This window comes from Zootoca vivipara, chromosome 17 (assembly GCF_963506605.1).
Source record: "Zootoca vivipara chromosome 17, rZooViv1.1, whole genome shotgun sequence".
NCBI lineage: Eukaryota > Metazoa > Chordata > Lepidosauria > Squamata > Lacertidae > Zootoca > Zootoca vivipara.
In genome coordinates this window covers 19,737,023-19,761,787 of record NC_083292.1, presented here as the reverse complement: position 1 = coordinate 19,761,787, position 24,765 = coordinate 19,737,023, and the positions used below count along the sequence as shown (strand labels likewise).

General features: G+C 47.8%; 2 protein-coding genes across 8 annotated transcripts in view; one reads left to right on the top strand and one right to left on the bottom strand.

The window, feature by feature from the left end:
- Positions 1 to 4,756, top strand: part of CIT (citron rho-interacting serine/threonine kinase) — a 106,730-nt gene extending 101,974 nt beyond the window's left edge. For 3 of the 6 annotated variants that reach the window (XM_060269961.1, XM_035099235.2, XM_060269960.1), the window contains exons 47-48: positions 2,131 to 2,434; positions 4,387 to 4,756. In XM_060269961.1, coding sequence (XP_060125944.1) covers positions 2,131 to 2,434; positions 4,387 to 4,410 — 328 coding nt within the window. In that variant the 3' untranslated portion in view covers positions 4,411 to 4,756. Of the gene's footprint in view, positions 1 to 2,100; positions 2,435 to 4,386 lie in introns of all 6 variants that reach the window. The other 3 variants (XM_060269959.1, XM_060269958.1, XM_060269957.1) reach the window with 1 other exon arrangement.
- A 3,235-nt stretch (positions 4,757 to 7,991) lies between these two features.
- Positions 7,992 to 20,174, bottom strand: PRKAB1 (protein kinase AMP-activated non-catalytic subunit beta 1). Of its 2 annotated transcripts, none has more exons than XM_035098520.2 (8): positions 20,053 to 20,174; positions 17,546 to 17,740; positions 16,471 to 16,637; positions 15,512 to 15,605; positions 14,787 to 14,901; positions 13,438 to 13,571; positions 11,984 to 12,052; positions 7,992 to 11,896 (listed from the first exon to the last, which is right to left on the bottom strand). In XM_035098520.2, the coding sequence occupies exons 2-8, from the start codon at positions 17,699 to 17,701 to the stop codon at positions 11,819 to 11,821; spliced, it is 813 nt and encodes a 270-aa protein (XP_034954411.1). In that variant the 5' UTR covers positions 17,702 to 17,740; positions 20,053 to 20,174; the 3' UTR covers positions 7,992 to 11,818. The 2 variants fall into 2 exon arrangements, with proteins under 2 accessions (XP_034954411.1, XP_034954412.1); XM_035098521.2 differs by lacking the exon at positions 20,053 to 20,174 and adding an exon at positions 19,860 to 20,042.
- Between the last annotated feature and the right edge of the window lie 4,591 nt (positions 20,175 to 24,765).

Below are 24,765 nucleotides of genomic sequence, written 5' to 3'. Positions count from 1 at the left end.
CCGTCTAATTTTGGAAGGATGGGGAAAGCATGGTGGCAGTAGATGAACATGATGAGCCAGGTGCAGTTTCACCTACTTAGATATCAGGTTGACTGGAGAAGAAAAGTGGAGAAGATTAAAGATTGCGTGGAAAGCAAGTGCTGAGAAAAGCCTTAGAGAAAGATACGTTGTTCATGCCAATGTAAGTTCGGCTCAGCGAAGACCCATTAAGAACGTAAGAAGAGACTGCTGGATCAGGTCAATGGCCTATCTAGTCCAGCATCCCATTTTCACAGTCTCCACTGCTCAGCTATGCCCATTCCCCAAAGGGAGAGGTAAACTGAGTAGTTTGAGACAGAGTTTTGGGACAAGTTGAGGAGAAGAAAGTGTAATAACAAGGGGGATCCCACTGAAAGAAAGTGGTGGTCCAGGCTAAGTGATGGTGAGAACGTGGATCTGTGTCTTAACCAAGAAGATGCAGGGGAAGGAACAGATGTTTACAATGTTGCTTAAGTCTCGGTTGAGCAAAAAAGGAGGGGGAAATAGAAGATGAAGCTGAGCATGCCTTACCTCACTCAGTTGGGTAGGTAGTGGTGCTATCAGCTACTCTCTGCACCCAATGACAAGGGGGAGGATGAAGGGGAAAGAGGAGCTGTCCAGATTTGGGCATATTGTGGGCAGTGATGAGCCACTGAAGGACTAGCAGAAGGAAAGAGGGAGAGGTCTGAATACCTTCAGCATAAACGTAAGCCTGGAAGTTCATGAGACCTGATGAAGATCACCCTGTGTTTAGATAGCTGTGAGATCATGGCAGAGTCCTCTGGAACGGAGGAAGACCTCCAGGGAAAACACTGAAGCGGGCTGCATTCAGCTGGGCTCAAATGAAACCATCAGGGTTTTACAGAGATCCAAAGATGTGGAAGGTGTTGACCCTGAAGAGCATGCTCGCAAGCATCTGCATCAAAGGTGGCCGAGAGGATAAGAATGGTGATGGAAGAGAGAAGATTTTTAGATCTGGGAACAAGGCTTTTTATTTAGTTAAGTGATGCCTGTTTCAGTGGAATGCAGAGGATGGGCTGCGTTATCTCAAGAGAGAGGTGTAGGAAAAAGAGAAAGCTGAGACAATGAGAGCAAAGTACAAATCCAGATAGTGAAAGGTGAAAAGGAGACCAGGCTATGTAAAGGAGTTTTTGTTGGTTTTTAAGGGGGGGGAGCAGTAGTGTGTGTGGCCATCAGGAGGCGTTGGTCACTCCCAACGTAGATGAACTTAAAAGCAGATTAGATAAATTCATGGAGGAGCTGGCTATCAATGGCTAGCTGGCTATCAATGGAAGATTGGTGGCTGATAGAGGGATGGCAACCCAGAGGCAGAACTAGATTGGATCCAAATGTTACATGTTAGGGGCTGGTTACACAGCAGTGCAGGGTTTCTGCCACATGTTAAATAATAATAATAATAATAATAATAATAATAATAATAATAATAATAATAATAATTTATTATTTATACCCCGCCCATCTGGCTGGGTTTCCCCAGCCACTCTGGGCGGCTTCCAACAGAAAAATAAAACACAATGATCTATTAAACATTAAAAGCCTCCCTGAACAGGGCTGCCTTCAGATGTCTTCTAAAAGTCTGGTAGTTGTTTTCCTCTTTGACATCTGTTGGGAGGGCGTTCCACAGGGCGGGCGCCACCACCGAGAAGGCCCTCTGCCTAGTTCCCTGCAACTTGGCTTCTCGCAACGAGGGAACCGCCAGAAGGCCCTCGGTGCTGGACCTCCGTGTCCGGGCAGAACGATGGAGGTGGAGACGCTCCTTCAGGTATACTGGACCGAGGCCATTTAGGGCTTTAAAGGTCAGCACCAACACTTTGAATTGTGCTCGGAAACGTACTGGGAGCCAATGTAGATCTTTCAAGACCGGTGTTATGTGGTCTCGGCGGCCACAACAGAGAAATATTTTCCCCTTTTCAGTCTGCCACCCCTGCTTCGTTACAGACGCAGCGGCACACTTGCGTTCGTCCCAAAAGCACGGCCTCGCAGAGCAAGGGGAAAAGGCACAGTGGGGAGTTTTGCTGTTGTAAATAAAAATGTAACGTTAAGGTTTTTATTGTCACTCAGCTGTCCACGTCCATTGTTTTTGAATGACAGCAGTCCGAACAAGAGAGGCCCCCCGACATATAACGAGCACATAACCAAGCGGGTAGCGTCAAGCCCTGGGCCTCCGGAAGGTCCGAGCCACCCTCGGGAGCCAAGCACACCCCATCGCTATCGAGAGGGAAGGACGGAGATGCGTAGGGACAAGTCTCCTGGGCGCCCGCTAGAGAGGGAGAAATCTCCTGGCAGGGTCCTGAGCACCCGCAGGGAAAGGTCTCCCGGGAGGCTGTTTGAGGAGAGCAGCAGGGGACGGATGCAGGTGGGGGGAGCAAGGACTCCCCTCTCCCAAGTCAACAAGGTAAGCTGGACTGTCCTGCACCATTTATCGTACCTTAACAGTTTATTTATATGCTGCCTTTTATTAGCCAAAAAGCACCCCCCCCCAAATAAACATGCAAATGCAAACGATAGAAATCCAAAACAAAACCTTAATGTTTTAAAAGTATTTTTGTAAAAACACAAATACATTCCTGTTCCTGAAAATAGGGCTATGAACATTCCCCACAAAAATGTTAAGAGAGAGCCAGAGTAAATACTCAAGCAGCCGCTCCTCCTTAAAAGGATCCCAGGCAGAGGGAAAAGCCTAGTGCCCCTTGATGATTCCAGCCGATTCTCCTCTGTAGCAATCTCTCTTTTACAGCAGTTGTTACAGAGAGAGCCAGTGTGGTGTAGTGGTTAAGAGCGGTAGACTTGTAATCCGGGGAACCGAGTTCGCGTCTCCGCTCCTCCACATGCAGCTGCTGGGTGACCTTGGGCTAGTCACACTTCTTTGAAGTCTCTCAGCCTCACTCGCCTCACAGAGTGTCTGTTGTGGGGGAGGAAGGGAAAGGAGAATGTTAGCCGCTTTGAGACTCCTTCGGGTAGTGATAAAGCAGGATATCAAATCCAAACTCTTCTCTTCTATTTCTTTTCTCGTGGACCGCTTGAGAATTGCTGGGCGCGCTGCAGCGGGGCTCGAAAGATTACTGAACATTTATTATCTTGTTATTCTGCAAAGGGAAGTGTGTCACTCACACAAAACCCTTACGAGCACGCCGCTGTGAAATGAAATCAGTCCAAACAGTGTGTGTGCATTAGCTGAACTGCAGCCAGGGAAACCCGCCCTTGTAGGCTATCTGACAAAATGTATCCAGTGTAAACCAGGAATTCGCAGCTGACAAAATTGGACCATTCTGATACTGATTTAGGTTGGTAACAATTTGGAGGGGCACACCCAAGTTTTGCTTCTGGATTTTAAATATGAAGTAAACTGAACTTATCCTTCAGCACAGGCATCATTGTTGAAATTAGTGCCATATTAAGAAACATCACGGGCACTAGGCCAGATCACTGGTTAATTTTTCAGGGGTAAATTTAGTTGACCTCCCCAGAACCATATTACGAAAATCATGGGCTCTATGGCAGGGCCTTATTTCCTTGTTGGAGAATCTACCCCTGGTCAAAACTGCCTTGATATTGTCATCAGGGGGGGGGGGAGCTAAAGTAGAGGACTTATTATTGATTTGTTCTGCAAACTTTCTATGAACCACTTGAAAGGAGCTTGCGGGCCACCATCCTACTATGGACTACAATTTGAAAACCCCAGCTCTGCCATCTATTTAATTAACTTGTATGCCGCTTCATGTATAAGCAGAAATCTCTTAATTTGCTGTGCGATTGTGTGGGATAGCTTCAGATTGTAGCAATTCCCAGTGAGCAATTCTGCCCTTCATACTAGAAAAAAATATAGGAATGATCCCGATTCATCGCTTATTAAATTTATATGCCACTCTTCTTCCAAAGGAGCCCAGGGCGGCTAACCTAGCAATACTAAAACAATACAATTAAAAGTTCTAAAAGTAAGTCACTTACTCTCAAACCTAATAATGTCAAGGTTGCCAGGGACAGGTAATTCAGCTATCAAATACCTGGCTAAACAGGAATGTTTTAAAGCTCCCTCCAAAAGTTAGTAATGAGGGAGGCCAATGCACCTCACTAGAGAGGGCATTCCACAAATTGGGAGCCACCACCAAGAAGGCCTCCCTGTTGATTGTAGGGCCCCAAATGGTGGATATTGGGGAAAGGCACTATTGGAAAACGTTGCTTCTATACCACCCTTCATCTGAAGACCACAAGGCAGTAGCCTCTATTTACTACTAAGCAGTATGCGCTAGAGAATCTCAGCCCAGCGCTGCTGTAAACAATTCTAGGAACTCGTGACGCCAAGTGCACCTGCTGAACTTCATGTCATTTTCTTCCTTTCTGCAACAGGTCTGGGACCAATCGTCAGTATAAGCTACACAAGCCTCCCCTTGAACTGCAGGAAGAGCCAAGGAAATGTACTGAGTAGATGCACTTCTTAACTTAGCTGCCCAGGTACCCACCCAGCCGACAGCACTGGGCCCAAAACAATTGCTCTGGCAACAGGATCCGATCCACCAGGACTCGAAGTTGCTCGCAAGGATCGTTTGCATCTCAGTTTCTTTTCCTGCAGCTTCCTGCAGTTCGGTTTTGCTCTTCCCCTCTCTCTCCTTTCCCCTTCCCTCTTTTTGAGCACTTTGTTACTACCGTTGCTCTTTCAAGCAGTTCATGGACTTTTTATACTTCGCTTTTAGCCTTTTACCAGCCCGCCCCCGCCCCCACCCCCATCAACGGAAGTCAGATGGGATGGGGAATCTCACCTAAGTCTTGAAAGGTGGGCTTATATCAGCATTTGGGAAGGATGCTGGGATTCTGGGAAAGCCCTTTAACCGGCAAAAGGCCACAGCGATTCGTGTCTCCACACCCAGCATCATTAGCTTCTGCTGTAGAGCTTTTAGAGAAAGCCTGATCAATTTAGTCCATCCGCTCCTTCCAAAACCTTTTGGAATTTAGGATTCCCAAAGAGAAAAAAAAAAAACCCGTTAAGTGCAGCTCTGCCGTCAGCCGGGTTACAGGGAAGGGAACGTCCTGTTTTAGCTCTCCCCAAATATCCCGTGATAACACAGAATAAGTGGTCGTGATGATCCACTTTTCTCACTCTCTGTCCTTCTGCACTAAAGCAGTACGGAGGTGTAAAACCTCCCTCTCTCTTACCCAGGTTTTCTGCATGGCAGCTCCCTGCATGCTTCCTATACACCACCATCCTCCTGGCTGCAGTCTCCTTTTCAGTTGCGTTTGCTAGATATTGTATCTTGTACCTCCCGTGTTAACTTAAACTGAAGCCTTTATAGATTATGCTGCAACAATAACCATCATTGTTTACTGGGGAAACTGGCACTGAAGGAGAATGAGCTTTAAAAGTTCTTCGATTCCACGGCAACAGAACTTAGCGAGGCACGACGACATTCCCATCCCCAGCCAGCACTAGGCAGGATCCTGTCCACAAACGTACCACTATCTACTGGATAAAGGCTAAGCTAAAGGAAAGGCCCTCCTTGCCGCAGCGGTGCAACCAGCGCTCAGATGCTACCAAAGAAGTGGGGGGGGGGGGAACAAAACAAGCCATAGTGTGGTTTGTAGTTTTTTTGGGTAGGTCAGGGAACCGGGAACCTTTGACCCTCCTGTTGGCATTGGGCCCATAATAACCACTGGCCGGGGCCGGTGGGAGACATAGCCCAACATCTGGAGGCCCACAGTCAGTGGGAATGGGTTGATGGCTTCACCTGGCGGTCAAAGGCAGGCAGAGCAACTTTTGGGGAGCAGGTGCTCTCACCGTGCCATTTGCTCCTGCCTCCGTCAGGTCCCCACTTGGCTCCCATTCTGGAGGAGCCGCAGGCTGCCCATTCCTGGTACAGCAACGGACCACCCCTTCCCGGCAGTGGGGATAAAGGCAAATTTAAAACAGCTTTGGCGAACTCTTCCAAACATCTCTCCATCACTTTTTGCCTCCCAGCTGCAATCCCCTCTATAGCTTCTCACGTTCGGGTGTTGCTGAGCCACCGAGGCAGACAAGTTTCCAAGTTTTAGGCTTTCGGCCATTCGATTTGCTTTAGCTGCTGCGTTTCACTCCAAGCTGGCAAGAGCAAAAATATCCCACTCTGCCTCTCCTGCTTACTCCTTTTGCCAGCTGGTGCTGCCCTACTGGAGAGGCACCTAAAATCTCTTCTGCTTCAATCAGTGCCCTTCTGGAGGGTCTTGTGGATTACAGGGTCTGGTCTGTTGTATATCCGGGCTATTTTATATCAGATGGTTTGTCAGGAAACATGTTGAGACTTCTGCCTCTGGGTCTGGGTGTTCTGAAAGGTTTTTAAGGTCTTTGCATCTCATGGAAAAAAAAGTCCCTCGTGACCTGAAAGCTCGGCTTGTCGAGTCCTGAGAGTGTATATCTTGTGTCTTGTTTGTGAAATGCTTCCTGCTATAGAATAGCTCAAAGGACTGTACATATTTACAAGAAACTTTATATTCGTAAAAAACAAAACAAAAAAAAGGAAATCAAATCAGTTTCTACTTTTTTATTGTAAAGTGTGCATCTTTCTTTTCAACCACCAGCCCTTTGTTTTAACGGTGGCTGGGGAAAGGCGTCTTCAGCTACTCGCCCTCACCCTCCAGGGAATCCCACGGAGAAATAATGGTAACGTTAAATTTGCAAGCAGAAGCTTGTTAGCGTCAATGAAGTTCTCAAGCATAACTACAATATAGAATTTGTCGTCACTACCTTTTAATGGTTGCAGAAAAGGTAAAGAAACAACAGGACCAACTCACACTCCACCTGGAAAAGTATTGAACTTGTTGTTAACAATAATCAAATAAAAACAAAATTCACTCTTGACTGGCATGGTGCAGTGACCTTTTCCTTCCTACAGGAGCAGCAGCATCTAAGGCAGGTGGGAGAGCATATCTTCCATCATTGTCTCCCAGAGCCTTTATAACTCACCACTGCCTTTTAAAAGGGGGGGGGGGATTTTTTTAAAAAATATATATATATGAACTTTCACTTGTCTGCCATCCCGTCAGGCAGAAAGATGGCATTATTAATATTTCAAGTAGCAAGACTGTAAATAAATTGTCAGAAGTTACTCTGCAAGTGCTTGGCTTCCATGGTTGTTACCTGAAGTCACAGGGATGAGCTGAGCGTCCCAACCCTCTCCATTACTGCAGGATAAAAGCTGCCAGGCCTCCTAGAACGCAGCAGCAGTAATTGCTAAACTTCCAGCTCTCCATCTTCAGTCTTGGAGTAAGCTATCCCGTCCTCATTAGGAAGCCATTTTTAAACATTGAGCTGGTCAGCGGTGCCGGCAGATACACACAAGCCAATGGCTTCCCATAAGCACCATCCTAAAACAACAAAGGGGGAATAGTTCCTTGCCCTCTTCCTAGCAACAACACCCCTACAGCTTCAAGGTGGTTGTTGTTTTTTTTAATAAAAAACCCCCAGCAACAACTTATTCCCCATGTTAATTCAGACTGTACATCTCAAAACAAGTAACGCTTGGCAAGAGAGAATGCAAGTTCAGACTATAATGTAAATACTTCTATTTTTAAACGAAGCCAGTTTATACAGGGTCTGATGTATTCTTCTACAGGGATCGTGTGTGTCTAATACTATCGGCTTTACAGGAACTGAAGTGTGTTTCCTGATGAGTTGTACACCTAACCTTTTCCCAGCCTGCTGTGGGTAGGTTACCAGTAAGCGATGCCCACCCCGCCCCCAACCACCACCTTAACCCACCACCTTTTGGTCTCCATATAGCTCATAGTGATGCTCCGCATAAACAAAAAAAAAATCAAACTGCTTTGACTTCTGTTGTGCCTAATCTTGAATGTATAAATGAACTGCAAGCTTGTTTACAAATGTTCCTTTATTTTTCTTTCAATGTGCACATAAATATACTTATTTAAGACTCACTGTTTCAGTCCTGTCGATAAGATTCATAATCAAACTGTGTTTCTTTGGGGGGGGGAGGACTGCTGGTGAACTAAACAAAGCAAGCATTCTCTTTCCTCTGCTCTCCCGCACTTAGTGGGCTGCCCACCCTTTGTCCATCATCTCTAGTTGTGCATAATTCTGCATTTTGCTCATGGTGGGGAGGAGTATGCAGGGTTTGAAGGTCTGCCCCCCCAAGCGTTGCACATCTTCAGTTACTCATCTGACTTCTGAGATCTCATCTGCAAAGCCCCCGCCCCACACACTTCCATATTTGAAGCTGTCAGGGCCAGAACTGGGAAGCTGAGTTTCTGGGGCAACTGAATTTTACATGACCGTACTGCATCATAGCAGTCATTCTTCCATTCCAAATGACCTACCACAGCCTTCCACAAATGGTTAGATTACATCTCCCACCACTGCTGACCACCGGCTAAACTGACTAGGGCACAGATGAGAGGGACCCAGTTTGGGGAAGGCTGTTCCAACGGGGGGGGGGGCTCTTATCTACCGCCCCACGGCTCTGAAGCTAACAGGGAACTTTCTGAGAATACACTTGGTGCTGTTGCTCAACTCCTGGTGAACACAGCTGTGCTTCCTGCTAGTGGGTGTGGTCTGCAACAATGAAATGTCAAGGGCAGCGAGTTGTGCTAGCTGTGTGTAGAGCTGGCTGGAGTTGGGAGTTGCCGTCCAGCAGACTTATCCCCTTAACCTAAAACTGGCCACTTGCTTCCCTTATCTCCCCAGTTTTATAGTCATCAAAAATTGCAGGTGGGGAAGATTTCATTCATAGTCTTGGGAAGGATTTCAAATGCAGCGAATCTAATGCCATTTATTAGGGCGAAAATATCACACTGATGTGCAATATTTGGTTTATTAATTTAAAAATGTTTTTAAAAATAGGGGGAGCAGTAAATAGTTCAGAAGAGCTTGGGATTATGTAAGAAAAAGGGTGTGTGTGTCTATTTATATGAGATAAATGTTATTAGGTATGGTGATTCAGCCTCTGCAAGAGCTGTTTATGCATGGTTGCTTAACCCAGCAGAGAAGTTTTAATGTGAAAAGCTTGCTCATTATGACTTCTTAATTTGTCCTAATTAAATATCGCTTTAGACCTTTGACGCAGGGGTGGGGAACATGCGGCCCTGCAGATATCGGACTTCAATTCTTTATCAGCCCTTAATGGTTAACCTGATCCAGCATGGTTGAATTTACGTTCTTAATTGACTCCAAAAGAGGACTAGACAAATTCGAGGATTTGCCATTGTTACATGAGCCATAACAGATATAGTCTCCACTGTCAAGAGTTGGTATGGTTCCGAATGCTAGTTACAGGGAATTGCAAGTGGAGAGAGGTTGCTGTGTTGTCCTCAGTTCCCGCTTGTGGACTTTGCAGCCAGGGAACAGGATGTTGGACTTGATAGACCTCTGGCCTCATCCACCAAGCTATCAGTTATAGCCTCCAGAACTCTCTTCTTGGTCAGTCACTACAAGCACATATGTGTAGTTAGGAATTTGTTTTGCCCCAATCTGCATGACCCTGGACATTTGCTTCTTTGCCTGCCTGGTCCAAGAGTCTGATCTTTTCGATTAGCTCATCTTCCTCATCATAGTGAAAATAACTAGAGCAGAGGGTGGGGAACCTTAGACGGGAGCCAAATGCAGCCTCCTCCAGACCTGTCCAGTTTGCCCTCCAGTTTGTCCTTGAACGCTGATAATGTCCCTCCCTTGCTTGATGGAGATTAGAGAGGGCTGTTTGAGTAGAAACTAGCCTACTGTACAAAGGTAGCATTTACATTTGTCGCTCTACCCAATTTTTGCCTCTGGCCCCACCTACCACTGGCATGTGGCCCTCAGGCTGAAATAACTTACCCGCCCTGAAACAAGAGGGATCACAGGTTGAGAGACAACTATATAGTGACCATTACATTTGCCTGTAGTGTAGCTAACTTAGTTCCACTGCGAGACAATCTTTTTGTTGACCTCCAGCACTCTGTAAACCTGACCATATAACCACCGTGACCCCGGACCTTTGTCTTGCCCTACCCAACAGGCATCTCTCACATATTGCAACTGGTCACAGGTGACAGTATGAGTTCCAATCTTTGCCATAATGTCAGGAAATTAACCTGTGTTCCTTTCGAGAAAGGTGCAAAGGAAAGGCTCGCTCTTCAGTATGTAAATTTATTTTATTTAAAAAACTGAAGAGAACCAATAAAACAGCGCAAACAAAAGATTTTTTAAAAAAGCAGATGTGAAATACTGTTCTCAACGGTGGTTAAGAGCAGGGATGGGAGCTTGGAGCCGTCCAGCTCCCATCTGTCCGAAACTGCTGGTCAGACGAGGTTAGGGATGAAGGCGGTTGCAGCCCAAAGACCCCTGGAGGAGCCACAGGTTAGCCAGCCCCTGTTCTAGCTACATGTCAGTTTCAGCTACTACTCAAAGCATTAAAACTGCCTGGTGGCCTCAAAAGATCGGTAAGGAATCAGAAGGAAAAAAACCACGCAGGGCCACTTGGCTAAGAAGGCACAAGCTGGTGCCACAACAGGCTAGGGTAGGGTTGCCAGACTCAATAGTGGACAGGACTTCTTATGTGCCTTTGATTGCCCTGCTCTCTTTTGAGTCTGGAAACCTTAAAGAGAAACCAGCAGACCATTTTGTTTAATTTCCAAGCAAAGGGTCTGCTGGTTTCTCTCTAAGGTTTCCAGACTCAAAAGAGAACAGGGCAATTAAAGGCACAGAAGTCCTGTCCACTACTGAGTTTGGCAACCCTAGGCTAGGGAGTGCAGGCACCTTGGTGTGACAACACATTAATTAGACTTTTTTTGGGGGGGGGACAAGCAGGCAGCTTATCTTTTATGGGAGGGATAGCCCCTTGACAAGCCTCCTTCCACAAACAAGGGGAGGCTACAGCTGTTTGAGAGGAGAAGCATCCTGATTCCTTAGCGTAGGGACGTGAAGGCCTGGGGTGCAAAGCCCACCTCCCCTCGCAACCCTAGAGCAGGGCCAGCAATATTGCTTGGGAGTTCTAATCTTTGGAAAGAAAGGAGCCACATTTCTGAGAAAGCTATCCAATCAGTTGGCGGTAAAAGGGGGGAAGAGGAGGCTTGTAGGACCCAGAAAGGGTTGGTCCCGAAGCTTCACAGCAGTGTCCGACTCTTCTAGCCTCTTCGTAACATCCTGCTGCCACTGGACAGCGAAACCACCAACCTAAAGCCATCAGTCCAGCTGCAGTAAACTGAAAGATGTGCCAAGCATTTTCTGCTGGAAAGTAAGCAGAGTTGGCTGCCTTTGCCAGTGATCTGGAGCCTGGCAAGTAGCGCCCAGGTTACAAGAGGTGACCAGGGAGGGCATGGACGGAGGAGAACAAAAAATAAGTTATTTATAAGGGTATGCCCAGATTGCTACAGAAGGGAAACACCTCCTCTTACACATATTGCTGTACGAAAAAAAGCAAAGCCACTTTGGGGACTTTGGACGGTTGAAGGTGTCCATTCATTCCAGGTGCCCAGTTCAAAAATTCGTTTGTATTAACTGCAAACTAAATGCCCTTGGCAGCTTGTGCGTCTTCATAGATTCCCGCCCCCCATCCCCGCAATGTTACAGGGGAACGAACCCCCTCAAAAACCCACGGCCTTGATTGGCAGCACAAGTGGGTACCTGCTTGTGGGGCTAAAGAACATTCACAGCAGGAGGGGGAGAGAAAGAGCGAGGCAAATTTGGGCTCTTTTTAAAAATATACATATATGTATATATATGCGTTACGATTCAACAGCAAGTCCGCTACTGTTTCAAAGAGCATACACTTCTCGTTTGTTCCCTCCACTGCTCCATCCGCCCGGGCACCCAGCAGTGCTTTCATATGGGTTTATACAGCAGCGTAGTGACATATTTCTTCTTGTAACGGTGGGTAGCGCTGAGCACCATGACCCCGTCCTAGGAGAGATTTGTGAAGAGAGGGAGATCAGAAGACGGAGCTGTCTAAACGCAGGCAGACAGTAACGACTTAAGCCGCCTTCTTACCTTGATGGAAAGGGCATAGAGGTGATTCAGCATGACGTGATTCGGCTCGGGAAGCAGGGCAGGATCGCACTAAAGAGGGGCAACAAAGGAGAGTAGTTCGGGATACGGCTGGGGAACCCATTTCCAGCTCAAGGGCCACGCTCCCTCTTGAGGAGCCTGCCAGGGGCCACATGGCCGTTGCAGGTGGCGCCAAAGTCAAGTGAGTGGAGCATCGCTACATGCCAGCAACACGCAAGGGGCAGGTTTCTGCACCACTGTCGTTTCCACCCAGCCAAGTAAGAGGCACTGTCGCAGTTCACAGACACATTCCAGCCAGGCATAGGCTTCTGAGGAAAGGGCAGAGAAGGGTCAGTGAAGGTGTGGTTTGGGGAGAGAGGTGCAGCTTAAGGAGAGGGTGTGGCCAAGGGAGACCCCCAAGAGCCAGGTGCACAGCCCCAGAGGGCTGCATTTGGCTCCCAAGCACTCTACCTGATTTAGGACTAGGGCTGGGCAATATCTGGTTTTCAGCATTGTGATATTCTGCTGAAAACCAAGTATTGCCCAGCCCTAGTCCTAAATCAGGTAGAGTGCTTGGGAGCCAAATGCAGCCCTCTGGGGCTGTGTACCCGGCTCTTGGGAGTCTCCCTTGGTATATCACCAGTATATCACAATATCTGAAATAAGGATAGCGCTATGTAGAGGCAATGGCTGGCTTCCCCGCATCGTGATTTTTGCCGGCGCCTGCTCTTGTGATTTGCCTGCTCCCAGCACGAGGCAGTGGAGCAGAGTTAATGGGCTGCAGGAATCAAGGAAAACATTGGCTGGTTCCCTGGTTTCCCCCACATTGTGATTTGTGCATAGCGTGCGCACACACATCAAGATTTGCGATACATTGCCAGGTCAAAAATTATGAAACCGATATCCCAATATGGACTTCAAACCGCTTTCGGACACTATGTCGCCTAGCCCTATTTAGAACTTTGAATGCAAAATCAGGAAAGCCACTAGGGGCCACCAGAGGACTCTTGTACACCTACCAAATACATATATATTTTTTGTAGCATGAAAGAGAATTTTTCCATTCCTGTGGAAGCTTCTGAAATGCAAACCCAAGCATGACCAGTTTATTAAGAAAACAGGATGCAAGGTGGGGCAAGGCTTATTATTACTAATAATAGTTACCGTGTATTTGTATACCATCCCCCTTCATATGTAAATCTGAGGGCAGTTCACAGCATAAAAATACAAGATAAAAACACATAAGAACAAAAGAAACCAATAACCCCCCCCCTCCCCAGGTCAATTCAAACAATTCTGAGTTTCAGTGGCGCAGTCTCACTGCGCACCCTCTGTTTTCAAATGGAGAATCCCCACATAAAAACTGCCCCAAGGACACATCAGCTTACACAGTGAATTTGATTTGGGGGGGGGGGGAAAGCGGGGGCTTGCTTCTATCTTCACGTTTCTCTACTCACCGAAATCCCAGTGTCTTTGTTTAGGATAACCTGCAGGAGGTGCGGAGGGAGAATAGGGGGGGACTTAAAGCGCTCTTCCGGCTTACAGATGTAGGGTTCCTGGTGGTAGGGTCCGGGGGGTGAACTCGACAGCTCTGCTCAGGGAGAGTAGCGGGGAGAGAGGGGAGGCACGTAGGGTTAACCTTGGGTCTATTTGGGGGAAAGCACTTCTAAACAACTTCCCATTTCAGCCGTAGTCTTGAATCCCCAAAGGTTTACTTACTTGATTTCTACACTTTACTACTGAATGCCGTTTAGCAAACTTTACTGCCTGTTTGCCCATTTGAGAGAGATCGGTACTCCCTGCAATGCCATTTTCAACAACAACAAAAATTACTATCATTGTTGAATTTACTGCCCCATCCTTCACCACCAGGCCCCAGGGAGGGCTACGACAATTTAAAACTCGGTGTTGAAAACAGTTACAAGATTCAGAAAGTAACTGATCAACATCTGCATAGCTAGATTATTTCTTCTAGCTCATCCACGGGATATTCTAAGACAGCAGAACAACATTCGGGCGAAGCCTTTAATTCTGAATGGTGATGCTGTTCTTACCACCCTGGACAATTTGGTACCATCAGCAAACTTCGCTACCTCGCTGCTCACACCTAACGCCAGGTCAAGTTTAAAAAGCACAGGCCCCAATACCAATTCCGGTGAAGAGGACACTTTTTACATCCCTCCACTGTGAGAAATGTCCATTTATTCCTACCTGGTGCTTTCCGTTCTTTGATCCATAAGGATCACGACTGCTAAGCTTACTTGGGAGTCCTTGGTGAAAAACTGTTTGAGACGCTTAAGTGCACAATGTCTGCTCAAAAACCACCTTCCGTGTGGTTACTGACACTCTCAATAATGTGCTGGGAGGAACAAAGTCCTCCAGGGTTAAAACTGCATTCAGACCATCCCCACTGCCAGGACACAAATACAGTGGTACCTCGACTTACGAACGACTCAACAACAGAATTTTTCGACTTACGAATGGGGGTAATGGCCGCGCGCTTACGAATGTTTCGACATCCGAAAGGAAACCGCGGCGGTTTTAGATAGGGATTTTTCGACTTACGAATTTTTAGATAGGGTTGCTCCGACTTACGAATTTTTCCATTTCCAATGCATTCCTATGTGAAATTGCGTTTCCAATGGTATTTTTCGACTTACGGATTTTTTGACCTACGAAGGTGCCTTCGGAACGGATTAAATTCGTAAGTCGAGGCACCACTGTAGTGCACAGCTAGCCACTAAACCCTGGAGCAAGGCAACACAGGACCCCCAATCATGGAGAAGCACGACACCAAGATACCTACCAGATACATCTGAGCACTTCTGGGAGTCCACCATTAAAGCATCAAATACTTCAAAGTCTGTTTTCTTCACCTGAATGACATTGTTGACAGTCCCCAGCTGGCTGGTTACTACAGGCTAGGATGAAAACCAAGGGGCAGCTTGTAAATCGCTTTGGGGTGCCTCATGGGAAGAGATTGGAGAAGGAAGAGGAGGAGGAACAGAATAGAAACCAGCAAAGCTCTACTTTGCATCCCTAGAATAGGCTCCACCCCTCAGCTTTTGGGAACCTCCAGATTGTTGGGCTCCAGCTCCCATCAGCCCCAGTCTGTGGCCAATGGACAGGGATGATGTCAGCAACATCTGGAGGGCCATAGACCTAGGCCCTGCAGAACGAATCTCAGGCCTTCCCATGGGAAGGATGTAGGAGGATTTTTTTTAAAAAAGGAGAAGTCTTCGGCTGAGTGTCTGACCAACGGCTGGTGCCCCACTGGTTCATTACAGAAAGAAGTCAGTTGTCAAAATTGGTTTGCTGCAACGTCAAGTGATGGCCTACGTGTGTAAATGGGCCACCACCTTTGATGTGAACTATCGTACCTAAAAACAACACGCTTTCCAATGCACCCGGCATTTCACATGTTCAGCTGCCAGCCACCAATCACGGAGAAATTAAAGAAGGCGGAGGCATGGATGCATGAGCCAGCCCTTCATGATGGCCAAGTAAGACGAATGAAAAAGGCAATGTTACCTCTGCAGGATCATGTGTCCATTGACCATCCACATAAAACTTGTATTGGTGTTCGCCTTCTGGGAGATCGAGAATGGCTACAAAGTTATTGTGGCTATGAATGAGAGAGGGAGGGGGTACAATTAATCCTTTACCCTAAAAAGCGAATCAGCTAAATAATAATAAAAAAGAGTTTGAATCTGAAGAGAGATCCAATCAGGACAATTTTTGCCTTTTCCCATTCGGTAGACAACCCACCCCAATATACTGGAATGAAACAGACAGTACCGTCCTGCCCACCCAAAGCAAAACCCCAACAGCTGTCTGTGAGTGCGACTGCAGGTCGCTCTTGCTTAGAAGCTGGGGATTTGCAGCGATGTTTTGTTGCAAGACTGGCTCCCCATGGCCATAAGGGTGAGCCGCTCTTGAAAATGAGCATTGGCTTCACCAACAGTATTTGAGCATGGCGCGAAGCTCAGCCCCTTGGGAATGCCTGAAGTTGCTCTGGAGCTTCTGCAAAGATGGCAGATTGCAGAAATGGCAAGGGACGATGTTTCAAAGGTATTCTTGAGAATGCCTTTCACTGGGTCCAGAAACATCATTTCAACCCAGCTAAGCAAACTGAAACAGCCTTCGCCAACCTGGCGCCCTCCAGAAGTTTTGGACTACGGCTCCCCTCAGCCGCATCCAGCTCAGGTAAAGAGTGAGGGACTGTAAGCATTCCGCTGAGCTCTACGGAGAACAGGATAAAAATATACCAACAATGTCTTCTTCCCATTCATAACAACTAGAGTGCGGGTGGGGTACATAGAGACAAAATGTTTTGTGAGCAAAAATTCAACCCCACATCCTTCGCCTTTCCTGCTCTTGTAGGAAATTGCAGTAAGGATAGACACCGTAGATACCCTTTTAAACATATTGGGCCTCCACACTAAGACAGCAAATGAAGGTAGCCCAGACCAAGCCACAAAGATGCTCACCTCCGTGTCAGTGGAAGTTTGCTCCAGTTGTTAAAAGAGCCAGACAGAAAGACCTCTTTGCCTCCTCCAGTCCAGCGGAAAACGGTTGGCCGAGCTTGTGTAGGAGCCTTATCATTCACCTCGACGTCATGCTGCCAGGCCAGGAATTCTTCTTTTTCCTTGCCAAGCTGCGTGGGACAGGGAGGGAAGAATATGCGGTGTAATGGCCAAGTCTCGGTAAAAATTCAGTTCCGCAATCTGTTTTAGTTTAAGTGGCTTAGGGGTGGGTCATTTAGGGTCCACTTCTTCCTTTCCTTTCTCCAGGCACTCCCAAAATCTTACCCATAACTTATAAATTTTCCCCATTCCTTATTAAAATCTTTCTGATTCTTCCGGTCATTTTTGCCATTTCGGCACAATCCACCAACTTAATCTGCCATTCTTCTCTGGTCGGGGCTTTATCATCTTTCCATCTCTGGGCCAATAGCATCCGTGCAGCCGTGGTTGCATACATAAATAATATTTTTTTGCTCCATTGGGCCTACATCCACACCCTGTGGAATGCCCTCCCACCAAAGGGAACAACAATTACCAGACCTTTAGAAGGCATCTCAAGGCAGCCCTGTTTAGGGAAGCTTTTAATGTTTGATGGATTTCTGTATTTTAATATTTTGTTGGAAGCCGCCCAGAGTGGCTGGGGGAACCCGGCCAGATGGGCGGGGTATAAATAATAAATTATTATTATTATTTTATTATTACATACCATTATCTGACCTCCTAGCAGAGGGTGAAGGAGGAGGAAACAGACATTCAAATGACTCAGCATTTGCCTAGGTCTGACTTGGAGGAGACCCACTGAAATTATCAGATCCAAGTTAGCTATGTCTATTACTTTCAGTGGGGCTGTTCTGAGTGGTACTAACGCTTCACGTAACCCAATGGCCGATTTCCCCTCTCTAAAAAGAGAATAACCAACTGGCTGTTGGAGCTTCTGCAAGAGTAAACTGGCGCCCGTCTCACATCCTTCAAAATGGCAGCATGAACCCTTTTGCTCGGGTTTCCCAGCAAATGAGGGCAAACGCCTGAGGTCACATACCTTTATTTCCTCAGTGTGGAACATGTCAGCGTCTTCAGGGCTGTCCATCAAGATCTTCGGCCGGTCTCCATCCTTTGTTCCTCCGCTATCTCTCCGAGGTGTCTTGTGGCTCCCTTGACGCTCCACACCGGCCCGCTCACTGCTTGTGTTCCCCATTGCTCTTCAGATCCCAAAGAGAAAGGCAGCCACAAATGTCTGCAAAAAAATCAGGTTGCGGAGAAACCAGGGGCTGTTCATTCGGCATAAACAAACAGCCCAGCTCACAATCTAATGAGCAATGGGCAGGAGAATGACAAGCTGGCTTTTGACTGCAGAGGTCTGGTTTGAAAGCCCTGCTGTCTGTCTGTTTGTTTGTTTGATTGATTGACTTTTGTTTGTTTGTTTGTTTCCTGTCTTGAAGCCAATGATGCCATTTGGGTGGGGTTAAACACCAGGCACATAAGGATTGTGTCCTGTAGAGAGAGAAGCTTAGAACCTGTGTGGTGTCACAATTAAAGTGCCTGAGAGACCTGGGTTCAAAATCCCCACTTAGCCAGGAAGTTCACTGGGTGACCTTGATTCACTCCCCATCCCTCCCAGCCTAAACTACTTCACAGGGATATTGAAAGGCAAGAATGGGGAGGGGAGCAAAAGGGCCCTTGGCTAATTGGTGGAAGGATGGAATATAAAAAATAAAAATGGAATGAGGTGAAAGCATAGAAGGTCCCTGGAAGCATCTCCAGCTGAAAGGAGCAGCACAGAGGAGCAACATCCGCCATGAAGATCACTAGATGACCTTGGGCCACATTATCAACCTAATCTCCCTCACAGGGTTGTTGTGAAGATAAAATAGAAGGGGAAATCTGCAACCTGTGCTCCTCAGAAGGCCAAGCAAGATAAATAAATTCGTTTTAATTGTCATCTGCCCCAACTGCAACAAAACATGTCTCTCCCTTATCAATCTCTACTGCCACAACAGGCACTGTAACCTTCCAATAGTTTCGACTTCACCCACAAAGGCACACTCCTCCATTGTCTCCCAAGACAGACGGATGCCAACAAAATATTCAGCCATTTCTCGAAGAAGCTCAAGATAACATAAGGGTTCTCCCATCTCTTGTGAGATAGGTGAGCCTGAGTATGTATGCTTGGACCAAGATCACACAACAACATTAATGGGGGATATGAACCCAGGTCTCCCTCTTCCTAGCCCAATACCCCTACATCTTTCAAATGAGGACAACACTTCACCTAGGTTCCAACAAAGTGCGCTCTACTAAATAAAGCTATTAAGTTTTAAGCATGCACAAGACTAAAAAAAAACTAGAACCCGGGAAGCTGAACAGTTGGAAGATTCAGGACAGACAAAAAGGAAGTCCTCCTTCACACAGCATCTAATTCATCTGTGAAATTAGCTGCCACAGGATGTAGCGACGGTCACGAACTTGGACAGCTTTAAAAGACCATTCAACAAATTCATGGAGGATAAGGCTTCTATTCTCGATGGCTATCTATCAGAGGCAGTAAACGCCTCTCCTCTGCATACCAGCAGCTGTGAATCGCAGGTGGGCAGAGTGCTATTGCACTTTGGGCCAGTGTAAAAACGGGATGCTAGAACCAGATGAGTCCCCTTTCACCTGATCCAGCAAGGCTCTCACCTGCTGTGAGTTGTGTTCAAGCTGTGACTTGTACTTCAGGACACACACACACCCCGTAACATATGCAACCCCTAAGTACCACCAGTCAAGCAGGACATCCGGCAGAACGTGCATAGTCATAGAGCTGGAAGGGACCACGAGGGTCATCTAATCCAGCCTCCTGCAACGCAGGAGTCCTTTGCCCAATGTGGGGCTCGAACCCATGCCTTGGCATCTGGTTGGCTTCTCTGAGAACAGGATGCTGTCGGCTTGACCCAGTATGGCCCTTACGTTTTTATACCACATTGCTGCAAGTTGCGCTCAAGTTGTGACTGACTCACCCTTTGACACCCACACCCACATCTCCCGCACCTAATATTTGCAACTATTTAAATATCCCCACTTATATAAAAAAAGATATCCAACAACAGGAAAGGAAAGACCCTCTGTGCTAAAGACTTCAGAGAGCCACTGTTGGCGGAACTATAAAACACTCAGCTAAAGGGATAAATAACCTGATCTGGTTCGAGGCAGTTCCTAATATATCTAACATATAAATTCAAAGTCTGACAGGCAAGTGGCACCGGATGTGCGCGAAGAACCTTCCTTTCACCTCTAGCGCTGCGCAGGGAAATGGGCTTTTAAAAAGGCTCGCTTGGTGACCTTGGGCCAGTCATCTCCTCTCAGCCCGGACCTACCTCGCATTAAACAGCAACACTCGCGTGCTAAACAGCCCGTGGTGCTGCAGTGAAAGAATTGTCCTCTGCACATGCTCAGGAGCCCTGTGCTCTCCTGGCCGGGGGGGGGAGGTTCCGGGGCTCAACCAGCCTCTTTGTGCCGTGGACCGAGGCGGGAATCGCCGCAGCGCCCGTCCACTTCCTTTTCACTCACCTGCAAGCGGCTCCGCGACTCTCTTCTCCGGGTCCCCGGGCAACAGCCGTTCCCGCCACTTCCGGTTTATCCCCGGCCGCCTGCGCAACAACTTCCGGTCTCGGGGAGAGCCTGGCGGCGTAGCTGAACTCTAATTCTTACTGCGCATGCGGGTGCGCGAAGCAGACAGGAGGCGGGGCGGCGCGGGAGCTTGCCGGGATTTAAAGGGGCCGCGTCGCCTTTTTCCCTTCTGCTCTTGAGGCGAGAGTTCTACGAAAGCGTTACGCGCCTGCAAGTCTCATCGTCTCTAGTTGTTCCTACCCCCGCGCCGCCCAACAGACTCCTGGAAATGTATGAGGAATAGAGGGAAGGAAATTGCACTCCGTACATGCTCAGAGGTTCCCTCTGCACGCGCTCAGAGGCTGCGAGCCCATACACGTGCTTATTCAGAAGTAAAAGTAGCGAAAATAAAAATAAATCCTTGTGTGGCACCCTTAAGTAGAGGTGGGGAACCTGTGGCCCTCTGGGTGTAATTAAATTACTTCCACCATCACCACCCATTGCTGATCATTGGTCAGATGTTGATTGGTGAGGACAAGTGCTGCAGCCTGACAAAACCTGGAAGCCCACAGGTACCCAACTCCTGCCTGCTCTGGTAGCAAAATTGGTTATTTATTTCATAAGAAAAGATTCCATAACAGGTGGCGCTGTGGGTAAACCACTGAGCCTAGGGCTTGCTGATCAGAAGGTCGGCGGTTCGAATCCCTGTGACGGGGTGAGCTCCCGTTGCTTGGTCCCAGCTCCTGCCAACCTAGCAGTTCGAAAGCACGTCAAAATGCAAGTAGATAAATAGGAACCGCTACAGCGGGAAGGTAAACGGCGTTTCCATGTGCTGCTCTGGTTTGCCAGAAGCGGCTTTGTCATGCTGGCCACATGACCTGGAAGCTATACGCCGGCTCCCTCGGCCAATAATGCGAGATGAGCGCGCAACCCCAGAGTCGGTCACGACTGGACCTAATGGTCAGGGGTCCCCTTTACCCCTTAGGTAGCTGTGTTGGTCTGACGTAGTCGAAACAAAAAATTTAAAAAATTCTTTCCAGTAGCACCTTAGAGGTTAACTACCTATGACAAACCTAGTTGGTCTCTAAGGTGCTACTGGAAGGATTTTTTTTCTTTTAAAAAAACCACACCAGCATTTTACATATCTGAGTACGGTGAAGGCACTTCCTGCCTGATATAAACAGGCAGGGAGTTCCAAAGTATAGGTGCTGCCACATGGAAAGGTTGATTTCTTACAGATACTGGACCTATATTATGTGGCGCCCGTAACAGTGCCAATTCCGCCAATTGAAGCAGTCCAGTGAGCACATACGGGGTAAGGTGATCTTGGGGGGTAAACTGGCCCCAAGCTGTGAATGGATTTGTATGCTAATAGTAACACCTTGAACCTTAAACCATGATTTGTCTTAAAATATTTGGAATGATGCTTCAAGACTTTTGCGGGGATTAGGAACATCTGTGGCCCTCCAGGGGTTGCTGGACTTCATCACCCCTGCGCATTCGTCATGCTTGCTGGAGGTGAGGGGAACTGGGGTCCAACAACATTTGCAGATTGGGGGGGGGACAGGTTCCCCATCCATGTCTTTGGATTTTTGGTGCAACAGACTGTTTAGCAATAGGCACCACCACACTCAGTGGATCTGATTTAGTGGACTGCAACCTACAGAAGCACTTTCCATACTACAGCCTTCCACAACCTGATATGTTTTTTGGACCTCAATTTCCATTAGCCCAGTTTAGAGATAGGCATGTACAGTACTCAGCCCCTCATAATATCCGTTCTTCTGACCTGGTCCGCCCTTGGATATCTTCCCCGTTCCCTTAGCCCTCCTTGCCTCTGACATGGCATCGCAGGGGGTTGGACTAGATGATCCTTGGGGTCCCATCCAGCTCCACAGTTCTAGAACCCAGATACCACGCAGCAAGCTCAGAAGACGGCAAGTCTCTGGTGCCGTTGTCCCTGGGGGAAGAGCTACCAGGGCTGCCTTCCGAATCACCCCAACAGGAAGACACAGGCTTACCATCCTCTGATTCCCAACCCTGCAGGAACTAAAGACTGCTGAATAAGGCAGGGGGGCCCTTTAACAGCCAGCTGGTTCCTCTGGAGGAGGCGGAGCTCACTCAACCACTGGTCCTGGTCAAGGTATATACGGTAAGGCTTCCTATGGCACTAGACCAGGCATGGCCAAACTTGGCCCTCCAGGTGTTTTGGGACTACAACTCCTATCATCCCTAGCTAACAGGACCAGTGGCCAGGGGTGATGGGAACTGTAGTCCTAAAACATCTGAAGGGCTAGGTTTGGCCATGCCTGCACTAGATGCTTGCAGAGGCAACAGTTCCTAAGGCTACATAAAAGGGCTCTGGGAGTTCCTGACAGAACAACTGTTGGACTTCCCTTGTGGACTTATAGAAGAGGCACTGGCCTGCTCTGTTGTTTTTTTAGTTATCAGGTTGCAAGCGAGCCTGTTTTGTTGAGGAAAGCAACTGTCTACTGGATCATTCCAAATAGATAACTAACCTAGTTGCTGAGACTGGTAGGATGGAAGACGGGGAGGCCAGCAGTAAGTAGGTGGCACCAAAGCCAATCACAGGCAGGGCCAACTAATTCTAATTTTTGCCTCCATCTTCCTCCTATTACGGCGACTAAGAAGGCAGGTGTGGAGCAGCTAAGGGCAGACTGAGGTTGGTGGGGCAGTGCCCCACTAGCCCTAATAGACAACTTCTCCTGAGATAGCCCTGGGCTGTCGCTTGAGAACTGTGACGGCTCTTCCAAGATTACATGGCCCAATACAAAAGTATACTCGTGTTGTTCCAGGGCTGCAAGCTGACACCTCGGATAAGCCCTGGAAGTCTCTGATGGCTGTTTAAATACAAGCTGTTCCTCCTCTCCAGTCTACTCAGTTTAACAACTTCCCAAGCGTCGGGATGATATTTCACCCCCTAAATGCCTTGGCGGTGCAGCTGAGCGGCATAGGAGGACCCTTGTGGAGCGAGGAAGGAGTAGGGTGGCTTTTCTTAGAGGAGGGCTGAAGTTCTGCAAGTGCAATTGGCTCTCTGCCACTTGAGATATAACTGAGGACTTCCGAAGTTGCTCACATTCAACAGATAGCCAAGGGATAGGTCAGTGGTAGGGCTGTGGCTAAAGCTTACCAAAGATTTCCTCCCTCTGCAAAAGGGGCTTCCATTTTCCTTTTCTTGGGGCACCAAGCGTGAGTGATCTGTAGCTCTCCAGAGGTTGCTGGACTACCAACTCCCATATTCCCCTGATCCCCCCCCTCTGCCCACACAACCAGGGAAGAAGGGGTGAGTGAAGATCCCCACTGGGACCAAGGGGAAGAGGATCAACTTTGCCCGATGGTTGAACTGGAAATCAAAGGCTGTCACAGTGGGGGAAGTATTGGGTACAGAGCCCAGAAAGACCCAGAGGGCAGCCCTCATCATTTTTTCCCCAGGGGTTGGATGAAAGAAGCACCAGGTCCTATTCACCAAGAGGGCGGCACTGCCGAGGAGGCAGAAGATCTGGCCTCCAAGGATCGTGCCACAGCAGGCTAGATCTGCTGCCCCTGTGGATCCTGCCACCTGAGACAGTCACTTCACATTGCCACATGGGAGACCCGGCCCTATCAACCATTATCTCTGGGGGGTTACAGGCTACCTACCTTTGCTTCAGAGCAGGGATGGGAAACCTGTGCCCTTTCAGATGTTGCGGGACTCCTACTCCCGCCAAGGGGAGGAAGGCCTGTCCTGCAGTGGCAGAGTGGAAGGTCCGTAGCTTGGTGGCAGTGCATCCGCCTTGCAAGCTGAAAGTCCCAGGTTCAATCCCCAGCCTCTCCAGGGTTGTGCTAGGAGAGAGCCCTTGCTTCAAACCCCGGAGAGCTACTGCCAGTCAATGCAGACAGTACTCAGCTAGATGGACCAATGGTCTGATTCGGTCATTTAGAATTTTGCTTTGTGGTTTCTCTTGCTTTTAATTCAGGTGTCATACAATTGCATTCACATTTCTGTCCCGGTTGGTTTAGTTTAGGGACCAGTTTTTAAAGGGGAATACTGTGATTAACCTGCCAACCTAGCAGTTCGAAAGCACATCAAAATGCAAGTAGATAAATAGGAACCGCTACAGTGGGAAGGTAAACGGCGTTTCCGTGTGCTGCTCTGGTTTGCCAGGGGTCCCTTTACCTTTTTTTTTACTGCGATTAACCAGGGCAATTCAACATTCGAAGGAATGTTCGTGTTTATAGAGAGCCAGCGTGGTGTAGTTGCTAGAGTGTTGGACTAGGACCTGGCATAGACATGGGTTCGAATCCCCACTCAGCCATGTGAACTTCTGCGGGCAGCCTCAGGCCATTCACTATCTCTTAGACCAGCCTACTTCACAGGCCTGTTGTGAGAATAGAGTGGAGAGGGGGAAATCCCACAAGGTACACCACCTTGAGCTCCTTGGAGGAAAGATGGTTTGTAAACAAAATGAATGAAGGTTTTTAAGCAGAGGTTGGATGGCCCTCTGACATGGATGCTTTAGAGTGGATTTGCCTGCACATTTGTCTTATTGATGATAATTTTCCACTATTTGGTGGAGAAAGGAGCCCTGCAGAAGCCTGTTGCTTATATCTTCACTGGGCCCTCATCTCTTATATTTAGCTGCCCTGCTCTAAAGTTACATATCAGAATTACAC